Source organism: Biomphalaria glabrata, chromosome 4, assembly GCF_947242115.1.
Source record: "Biomphalaria glabrata chromosome 4, xgBioGlab47.1, whole genome shotgun sequence".
Classification (NCBI taxonomy): Eukaryota; Metazoa; Mollusca; class Gastropoda; family Planorbidae; genus Biomphalaria; species Biomphalaria glabrata.
Genome location: NC_074714.1, coordinates 53,907,635 through 53,919,169, shown reverse-complemented (window position 1 = coordinate 53,919,169; position 11,535 = coordinate 53,907,635). Strand labels below are relative to the sequence as shown.

At 37.5% G+C, this 11,535-nt stretch overlaps 1 protein-coding gene across 1 annotated transcript in view; it reads right to left on the bottom strand.

Annotated features, from left to right (window-relative positions):
• Positions 1–2,616: 2,616 nt before the first annotated feature.
• The window catches only part of LOC106053158 (uncharacterized), a 66,159-nt gene continuing 57,240 nt past the window's right edge, over positions 2,617–11,535 (bottom strand). The window contains exons 28-30 of the mRNA XM_056027601.1: positions 8,481–8,541; positions 6,971–7,029; positions 2,617–4,749 (exon numbers count right to left, since the gene is read on the bottom strand). Of these exons, the coding sequence (XP_055883576.1) occupies positions 4,721–4,749; positions 6,971–7,029; positions 8,481–8,541 (149 nt within the window). The 3' untranslated portion in view covers positions 2,617–4,720. The remainder of the gene's footprint in view (positions 4,750–6,970; positions 7,030–8,480; positions 8,542–11,535) is intronic.

Here is an 11,535-nt window from a genome sequence, read left to right as displayed (position 1 = left end):
ACTGAGCAAATTTCAACTTGATCCGAAAATTGGGTGTGCACAAAATAAGGCTTTAATTTCAATGCATTATATTATAACAGGTGTTTATCAAACATATTCTATGATTACACTATAATTTTTCATAAGACCCTATAACATTTGTATTTAACGCAATTCTTACTAAAGCCCCCACACACACACTTTACGTCCTCCCTTCCCTTTATTAAATCCCTCACACATCATCACCTGCCAGTTAATGTGTTTAAGGACCTCGATTTGAAAATAGGTCAAGTGTGCTCTACCAAATTATTTTCTAGCCCATTATTCATTGGATATTCCCGGGAAAGTTTGAAAAAAAAGAAAGTAATGATATTGGCTCTGATGAAACAATCTTGAGAATATTTTCTTTATTTAGCTTAAAACACTGTGCCCAAAACCTTGACCTTTGTATTATTTTCGTTGGTGACGCTTTCAACACACTCGACTTGATTACTCTCGAAGAAAAAGAAATAATAGCTCCATAACTTCCGGCTAAAGGATTCTGGGTAATCAGTTACTAAGAGCAACAACAAAAGCGCGAGAGAACTGGGCGTGACGGGGGGAGGTGGTGAAGATGAGGCAACGGAATGACTGAGGTTCATATCTGTGTATAGAAGCGCTGACAACTTGTCGATACAAGAAAGGGGAGATTATCACCTATGCCCACAGGGCAAATAATATTAATGAGTTATCTCCGTTTGTTAGGCTGAATTATCTTTAAGTCTAATAAAGGAACGTTTCTGAAATTACTTAATGAATAAGAGAAGGGGGGGGGGGGAAGGGGTATACGATTGGTTACAAAAAAGGCGGGGGGGAGAGGGAGTCTGAAGACTCGTTGCGTAACAAATTAAAAAAAAAAACTATTCAAATGTATCTTCTAGTCAAATGCATAGATTCAGATTGTTGATTGCACATTGGGCACTAACACCACGGTACCCCCTTTTCCCATTCATCTTTGCCTGATATCTCCGCCCCCCCTTTCCGATTTTCCGCGCTTTTACACCAGCGTAGCTCATTTCTTTTCTGCCTCGATAGAGAACAACATCGGACAGATAAGTTTAACCTAAGACTATTTTGTGTTAATTGTTTGTTATCTTTTGTTTGTTTTGTAGCTGATGAAGGCCTCGTGGCCCAAACGTCCTTTTTTTTAGTTGGTCTGGCAGGGCTACATATATGCTTGTTTTTTTTGGTATTTTCTATACAGTCGTTTTTTGGTTGTTGAGAAAGTAATAATACATGTAAAAATATCCTGATCAATGTATCCCACCTGCTGTGCCTTTTTGAGTTTTTACAAGGATTTCTTGCTAATACATTCGGTATGACTGGAATTTTCTTTTATAATGCTGGAATATTTTTTTTAGGAGGGAGGTACGAACCATCATAATTTTGAACCCAGGACCACGGGTACTTCCTACGCCATATCACTCCCACCTTCACCCATCCCTTGGTTACACCGCTGAGGCATCACACAAGACCTGTTGATCATCTATCTCCATTCCTCTGTCTTTTGCTCTGGGTAGAATCTCTTTCAATAGCAGGCGCGTCCTTTCTTTTATGTTGCCTTCCCATCTCTTTCTCTGCCTCTTCTACTTTTTTTCCTGGTGCTGTTCCCTGAAGGAAGGTCTTTGCAAGCCTTGAGGACGTTCTGTGGTGTTTTAGTTTGTGTTTTTTACAGTAGTTAGCAGATCATCTTTGGGCCCAATCGCTGTACTGTCTCTAATCTTATTGTTTGTGATAGCGGTCTTTGTATGTTATTAACATCGTTTCATAATGCTATTAAGTGTTTTGTCAGTAAAAGTCACGCTGTATCCTAGTCAAAATGAGTAACTTACGTATTCTCAACTTCGCTTAATCGTCATGTCCTTATAGTTGACAACTAACGGCTTTCTTATAGCAAAAACGATAACAAGAACTGTGTGAAAATACTTTAAAAAAACACTAAGCTTATATTAGGAAAACAAATACACACTGTGACATAATGGGGAAATAACTATTTTTGATTACTTGTAAAGACAGGAGTGATTCCCCTTATGTAGTTTATAAAAGGCCTTGCAAATTGTCGTTAGTTGCCACTTGCTCCTGAGTTACTAGCTTGACCTGTGTTGTGAATAGTATTTTTTGGCTAGTGTCAGCCTGAAGCCTTTAACCCCAGAATGGTCAAAAGTGGTCACGTGTTGACCTGAGGCCCATGACCTTTATTTTTTGTCCTGACCTTTTCTAGAACTATCCTGCCTATTTGTCATGACCATTTCGAGGACTATCCTGCCGCTTTCTAGGCATTTTGTTTGTAGTATTCACTTGACCACCAAACTCTGTAAAAATCTGAATCTAGAATCATATCTCTAGATCTAGATGTAGAAGATCTAGAAACAAGTGAATAAAATTAGTAATTTCCCCATTATGTCACACACACTTACAGTCATAAATCTTAATATTATACGATTTATTTCCACTTTTCTATATTAAAAAAAAAGTTAATGAAATATTTTTATTGTAAAAGCTTCGATTATACATTTTTGTAGTACTTTTAAGCAATAAAAAAGATTAATTATAATTAATAGTAAATATTGTTTAACTGTTAAAGTTCAAAAGAGATGTATCAGTCTGTTACACGTTTGAAGCAAAGTACTTTAATAATAATGGCAATTTTATTTATAAAGCGCTGTTAACAAACACAATGTAGGCTCAAGGCGCTGTAATAACATTACAAACACAAACACGACAATGAATATCAAAAACTAATCTAAAAAAAGTTTTAAACAAGTAGGTCTTAATGTTCTTCTTAAAAGTGGTGTAGCATGTTGTCTGTCTGAGATCAATGGGGAGTGAGTTCCAAACCTTTGGTCATACACTAATACCAGTTCCGAGCGTTCTGAAGTCAAGAGCTTAACCACTCAGCCCCGCCGCGATTAATATTCTATCTGAAGGTAAATCTAGCACTTTCGGCCCTTCTACTGTCAAGTGCTACCCTTTTACATAAAACATTTGATCAGAAGTTCCACTTATTTAAAAAAAAAAATCAATAAAAAGGTCAATCAGTTTGTCAATACACAGTGACAGACAATAGTCAGTCAAAACAAGCAAACTTACTAACACAATAGTCACACAATAAAGCGTTACAACTTCTAGACACTTTGAAAACAACATAATTTTTGATGTTCAAAACTAAAGTATATTTTGGATCATAAAGCGATTAACAAGCTTGTGTGCAAGTAACCAAAATGGGCATTACTAACAGAATTTAACATTTAAATCACGAAGTCTTAATTATAATATTAACAAGCAAAATATATTAAAAATCCTTTAAAAAAAAAACTTATTGAAAGGAAAATACTCCACACTTACAACTCTATCTCTCAATGTAGAAGCTATTTCCCTTATTCGATATAAAACAAAATAATTTATCACCAATAATTAATTGACTAATTAGTTATTTTCTTAATTGCTTCAAGTTTTGTTATGTTCAATAGATGATAGTTTAAGGTTTCAACTTGATCAGAGAATGGGTGTGGGAGAAATAGCGTGTACAGCCTTTTTACCAGACAGACAGACAGACAGAGTGAGTTAATACAAGCTTTGTAAAACGAAATACTATTGTTAACAAAATCATGCACAGATTATAAATGTAATTTAATAACGTTTCGAACTAAGTATTAGAAATTGTGAACGAAATACTCATGATATTTATTGAGCTCCAGAAATCTATATTACAATGTAGATCTTTCTAGATCTAAGCTTCTGAAAAGCTCATACGAATTTGAACAGTTTCAAAAATAATAAAAAAAAAGAATAATAAATATTATAATGGCCAAGTAAAATTTTTAAAGGATAGCAATATGCAGACCAATTTTCTTTACTTATAATGTTAGATTTTCGCCACTGAATTCGCTTGGTAGACTTTATACTGTTATGGGAGTATATTTCTGTCTGAACTACTACAGTGGAGATATCTAACTTAAAATACTTTCTCAGACAATTTTATATATCTTTGTATTACTTCGAATCTCATATTTATCACAATGTTCCCATAATGGATTCGTATGGGCGCATGAATATCACTAATGTAACGTGTGAACTGGGCTGTAATGTTAAATCTTAGTAAACACAAAATACATGTCTCTCATTAATGTCATGGCTGTAACATGTCTATCAATGTAATCTTATTAAATACTGCTTCTGTGGTTCCAATATCAACAGTCGAAAGATAAATTAATTAATGATATAGTCATAGCTCGTCAATGGGTCAAGCCAAAAATAATCATATTTATAATAATAATAAAAATCATATTTATAATAATGATAATAATCATGTTTATAATAAAAATAATAATCATATTTATAATAACGATAACAACGAGATTTATAATAGTAATAAAAAAAAAAGTAATATCTTCACATATAAGGCGATATTAACAAAAATAAGAAAATATAACCATAAACATATAAGAACAATACATGAGGTAAACAAGCAAACTAATGCAAATAGTTTCTCAAAATTCCTCTTGAATGTGAAGCATGTAGTTTGTCTAAACTCTATAGGGAGCGAGTTTGAAACCTTTGGCGTTATAAAAATACAGTAAATAAACAAGACATAATTAGTTCATTTAATTTTACAGTTTTAATGGCCTCAAAGATTTGTGCTGAAATATCTTCTTTTTTTGAAGTCTTGCCATTAAATGGGGATTCATCTTCCAACTTCCAATCAAAGTCTGTGTGCCAAGCTGTACCCTCCTAAGATGTTGTAAGATTCGAAATCAAAATGAAAAAAAACAACATGTTTTAAGTCGATAAAAAGTTTACGATGGATTTAATTATGTGTAATGTCTGAAATAATTTGAAAATATTTTTTAGTTCTCTGTTTACAGTGTAGCGCAACTTTCTAAACCACGGGGGGTGGGGGGGGGACCAGAAACAATTACAACACTTTTGCTGCGGTCGCATCACCACCGTGTGATTGTCAAAAGAGCCAAGCCGAGGCTCTTCGAGCTCTAGGCATGTAGGCCTGCTTGAACAAACCGTTCTGTCTGGAAGAGGTCCTATGTAAAGCATTGCTATTTCCGATGTAGGCCTATACGGCACTCCGGGCGCATGGACTAGAATGCATGGCCGGAGGTCGAGTAGACCGGAAATCCTCGCCCTTTTCCTATGTTGTACCAAGCTAACCGTGCAGGACTCGCCATTATTGTAACGGTCCCTAGCGGAACAGCGCATGGATTATCGACAGGGGCGTGTAAGCTCTCTTTCAACTCCGCACCGTGCAATCGGAAAGCTCTCGCCTTCCCTTGGACATTCCCACAGGAGTTTTGCTTTTCTATTCATTTAGCCTAATCACTTCCTCTAGAGATCGTTTCCACCCGGGTGCCAGGTTGAGGCAGAATAGCGTACTCGGGCCGCCTAGAAATTGTGGAGTCTAATGGAATCGATCCAAAGGGACCTATTAACATGTACTGTGGACAGAGGTTTCGACTGCACCGCCTCACAGGCTGGAAGTGGTCTGCGGACCGTAGTTTTGGTACAGTTAGCTAGACTAGTGATTCTAGGGGATGTCTTGTGGCCAGCACAAAAACCAACCGCCTTTATTTTTCCAAACTAAGGTCAGGTAACCATCAGAGCTGGGTGGACTCATAGGCGCCATAAGGATCCCGAAATAAAAAATGCCAGTCTTTACCAAATATTTTCCCACTAACTAGATATCATTCAAATATTTGTTTAACAACTCATGATCAGTCGTTCATTACATTAATTACCTGCCATCAGACAAATACCCCTTCATAAACACGCAATCAGTCGAATATTAATTCAATAACCCGCCATCAGTCGAATATTAATTCAATACCCGCCATCAGTCGAATATTAATTCAATAACTCGCCATCAGTCGAATATTAATTCAATAACCCGCCATCAGTCGAATATTAATTCAATAGCCCGCCATCAGTCGAATATTTATTCAATAGCCCGCCATCAGTCGAATATTAATTCAATAACCCGCCATCAGTCGAATATTAATTCAATAGCCCGCCATCAGTCTAATATTATTTCAATAACCCGCCATCAGTCGAATATTAATTCAATAGCCCGCCATCAGTCTAATATTAATTCAATAACCCGCGATCAGTCGAATATTAATCCAGTAACCCGCCATCAGTCGAAAATTAATTCAATAACGCGCCATCAGACGAATATTCATCCATTAATCTACTGTATATGTTTCTTTTATAATCATGTTACGCATCACTAATTTCGCTTATTATAATTCTAAGATTTCGCTCTAAAGACTGCTGATCGATAACATTTCGCTGCTAAATGTTACTTGGATTTACTTCCATCATTCTATCGGTAGTCATTTGTAAAAGTTTGTCTGGAATAGCGAAGTTGTAATCCAGAAATTTTAGACAAAGTACGGACAAGTCATTCTGTTGGTTGTATGATGCTTCAGTGAGACACAGACTACTGTCTTGTTTAGGCTCTAGGGTATTTTACATAACTGCAGGCAAGATGAGAGTTGATAAGTCGAAGGTTGTGTTGTCAAAAGTTAACAAGTCAAAAATTGACAAGTCAATAGACACAAAGTTATTGAGTTATGCTATCTTCTAGCTTTGCAAAGAATAACAATTCTTTTATTTACTTTCTTCTTATAGCCTTTTTTATTTTTGCTGTTGAGGTGTAACCTCTTTTGCATACAGTGACTAGGTTAATTAATGTACTAATTTCTACAGCTGTTCATCAATGCCATACATAGTGTTAGATTGGGTAAAAATGTGGACAAGAAAAATGTGGACAAGACAAATGTTGACAAGACAGATGTTGACAAGACAGATGTTGACAAGACAGATGTTGACAAGACAGATGTTGACAAGACAGGTGTTGACAAGACAGATGTTGACAAGACAGATGTTGACACGACAAAAATGAATCATTAACGAGATTATATTAAGATAGTGAAATACCAACCTGATGCCTTTGACTGCATGTCATTTTTGTCTGCTGTCTCAGGTTCAGCAGACTCTTGTCTTGAATACATGGAGATTGAAAAAAAAAATCTATATAGGTCAAGATGGTGAATACAAAAACCAAATTCAAGGACACTTTATACACATTTTATTACAATGGAGAATTTGATTCTTGAATGCAACCCTATAAATACAGAAACATGTCAAAGAAAGTTACTGGGGGTAGGCGCCAATGGCTCGCATTTGCCGTCTATCCTGTCAGTGATAACAGTTTTGCCAGACTCAATATCAGAGCCACACGTCAAGGCCAGGAGTTGGACTGGTAGTCAGAGGCATTTTGAGAATAATGTCATCGGAAGGATTTTATAGGTAGTGCTAATAAGGAGGTGCTATGGCAAAGTGGTAAAGTGCTAAAGTGCTTGGCTTCTGAGCCTGGGGTCTTGGCAAGGCCTGCCTTAGGTCACTGCAACCTATGCGACAGCAGTGAACCCCTCACTTCATAGGCCCCGCGCTAATTCTGGGTGTAAATTATTAAATTAACCCATTACAACTGTCATTGCAAAATATACTAAAAAGTCCAAGTAATCTCCTGAAATTATAGCAATTTCTTGAAAACTCATAAAAATCTCCTGAAAAATAGACAAAATTGTCATTTTGGGGGTGTCATATAATAATGAAAATGCCTATCTTACGCGCGATAAATATTTTTAACAATAACAATTTTTAACTGTGGTATCTGGTGAAAGAAGCTTCTCCCGTCTCAAACTAATCAAGAATTACTTAAGGTCAACAATTCACGAAGATTGAACGATTTGGAAATTCTTGTTATTGAGCGTGATCTATGTAGGAAAAAGAATTTTGATGATAGTATGACTTCGCTACACGCAAGGCTCGTTAAGTTAATTTGATCGTGATTTTGTACATGAATAAATGAATAAATAAATTGCAAAGACGAATTTATTTTCTAATTTAAAATCTTAATTTTCACTTATTATCCTTATCCGTACCCAGACTGGGCCCCGTGCAATCCATTACGCATAGTGCCCCGCTATTGTTAGGGCCGGCCCTGGGTTTTGTATACACATCCTGGCAAGACTGGGATTTTCAATTTCGGAATTTTTTAAGGCGCCTCTGAGTACTATCAGCTGTAACCGGTACCTGACTTTAGTTTGGGAAATGTAAAAGCGGTTAGTCCTTGTGCTGGCCCCATGACACCCTCGTTAACCCGTAAGCCACAGAAAAAGATGACCTTTATATCATCAGCCGTATAGATCTCAAGGTCTGAAAGTGGAACTTTACTACAGTGCTTAAAAGCGTTACTACTTCCGGCTCCTGAGTCATCTTAGTCTTATAAAAAAAGTTGTAACTCCAAGACAATTTTTTTTGTACAAATGCAAATAATACCAGTCCAGACAAATATTTAAACCAAAGATTCTCAAACCATCACTTTTCACACTCGCTCCTATGTTCTATGCAATATTACACCACAGACTTGAAATTAAAGCACAAACCTTTTTTTCTGAAGAATCTCTGCTATCTTTGCCGCCATCTTTGTTATCTCTTTATCTTTATCTGTAAAACACAAGCAATTTTTTTGAAATATATTTTTTATGTACTTTTCAGTTGTGTCCAGTTACTTTATCATAACTGACTGGTCGTGCGGTATGCCAGCTGGATTGTCGTCCGGACTTCATACCCTGCCCTCTGCCATCCCCTGCGGGAGGTTTTGACTATGAAGTAATTATCTTCAACTCTAAAGAACATCCAAAGCATGCCAAACATTTTAACAACTATCTATACCAGAGGTTCTCAACCTGTGGGTCGCGATCCTCTTGGGGGGGTCGATTGACTATTTGCCAGGGGTCGCTTAAGACCATCGATAATATGGATTGCTATTGTCTACTCTTCTGTTGCTGTATGTGTGTGTCGGGGGTGGGGGTCGCGGCAGAGTGGGGGTGGTAAAAGGGGTCGCCGAGCTTAAAAGGTTGAGAACCGCTGATCTATACCATCTCTATATATAATAAGCAAAGTTTGAAATACTTCACTTTAAACTATCGGCGACTAAAATGCGATCGCGGACCACATCCGGACCACAAAGCTGTTAATCGGCATCCACACAAAAATTTCAACATAAAAGTAAAATAACATAAGTAAACAGTCGGTGCGGCGGCTGAGCGGTAAAGCGCTAGGCTTCTGAAACTGGGGTCCCGGGTTCGAATCCTTGTGAAGACTGGGATTTTCAATTTCGGGATCTCTGGGCGCCTCTGAGTCCACCCAGCTCTAATGGGTACCCAACATTTGTTGTGGAAAAGTAAAGGCGGTTGGTCGTTGTGCTGGCCACATGACACCCTCGTTGACCGTTGGCCACTGAATCAGATGACCTTTACATCATCTGCCCTATCGACCACACGGTCTGAAAGGGGAACTTTACTTTACTTTACTAGCAGTCAGGGTATTTCAAAAGGTTTTCGAAAGATTTTTCTCTGTGAAGTCTGAGTCTTAGACAATAGTTTTGAAATGTCTAAAGCAGGGGTTCTCAACCTGTGGATCGCGACCCTCTTGGGGGTCGATTGACTATTTGCCAGGGGTCGCTTAAGACTATCGATAATATGGATTGCTATTGTCTACTCTTCTGTTGCTGTATGTGTGTGTCGGGGGTGGGGGTCGCGGCAGAGTGGGGGTGGTAAAAGGGGTCGCCGAGCTTAAAAGGTTGAGAACCGCTGATCTATACCATCTCTATATATAAAAAGCAAAGTTTGAAATACTTCACTTTAAACTATCGGCGACTAAAATGCGATCGCGGACCACATCCGGACCACAAAGCTGTTAATCGGCATCCACTAAAAATTTAAACATAAAAGTAAAATAACAGTCGGGGCGGTGGCTGAGTGGTAAAGCGCTTGGCTTCTGAACCTGGGGTCCCGGGTTCGAATCCTGGTGAAGACTGTGATTTTCAATTTCTGGATCTAAAGGTCGTTGGTCGCTGTGTTGGCCACATGACACCCTCGTTATCCGTTGGCCACTGAATCAGATGACCTTTACATCATCTGCCCTATAGACCACAAGGTCTGAAAGGGGAACTTTACTTTACTTTTCAAACGGTCAGGGTATTTCAAATAGTTTTCGAAAGATTTTTCTCTGTGAAGTCTTAGACAATAGTTTTGAAATGTCTAAAGATTATGGATTACATCAAGAACCGTGATCCTTCCTTAATTCGCTGACGTTGTGACTCTTCTTGCCCAGCTCTCAGAGAGCTCAGAGAAATAAAACTCATTGAAAAATAATGTATAGATCCTTTTTTTAATACTAAATGTAAAAAAAAAAAAAAAGAAAAGAGAATTGATTTCGTAGGGAAAAGGAAGGAAAATGATATTGTTTGTGTAGCTGGAGAGACATTTGCAATAGTGCAAACATTTAAAACCTTAGTAATATCTTCGACAACATTAAATGATAACCATACGAATATAAAAGAAAGTTTTTGAAAAGACATTTATTCTTAATATTAAAAATTCCTACATTTTATTTTAATATTTCATTTATGGAAATATTATTTATAAACATTTTCTTTGATAAAAAATTGTATACTAGGCTCGCAGTGGAACACCTCCCTTTCCTTCAGTACTGGGAACACACACGCAAACACACATACACTCAAATATAACTGTAAACCTTATCTCCCCCCACCCCTTTACTAACCATTTTTTTTTTGTCCACGTGGGAACTAGTATGATGTTTTGTACTAACTGACCAACTGACCCCAGCGAGTGTGTTAGTGTGTTAAGGTGAAATTTTGTTTGGAATTTTCTCTTTTCAGAGATTGAGGATTATATTTTTCTTTTTAAAAAGTGTATGTCTGTGCCTCAGTGTGACGACAGCGCATGTGAATTCGATTATGGAAAATTGTAGAAGTATTTCTTTTACCTGGATAATTGAATCATGATAACTGGACTGTGCTTCTGCGAGGAGTCAACGTGATAGCAGCGACCGGGGAATGGGTGAGTTCTTTTTTTGTTTTTGGTTTCAACCCTCACGTCTTAATAATATCTATCAAGCTATCAATCCACCCATCTAACCATTCACATCTATCTATCCATCAATCCATTCATCCATCCATCCACCCATCTATCCATCCCTCCATACATACATCCACCCATCCATTCATCCATCCATCCCTCCATACATACATCCACCCATCAATCCATAGATACATACATACATACATACATACTTACATCCACCCATCCATTCATCCATCCATCCCTCCATACATACATCCACCCATCAATCCATACATACATACATACATACATACATACTTAAATCCACCCATCCATTCATCCATCCATCCTTCCCTATCCATCCCTCTATCTCATCCATCTATCTCATCTATCTATCTATCCATCCATCCATCGCCGTCCATCCAACTATCCATCCTTCCACCCATCTAATCATCCATCTATCCACCCATCTATCCATCCGTCCATCTATCTATCGCCGTCCATCCAACCATTCATCTATCCATCCATATATCCATCCAACCATCTATCCACCCATCAATCCATCCAT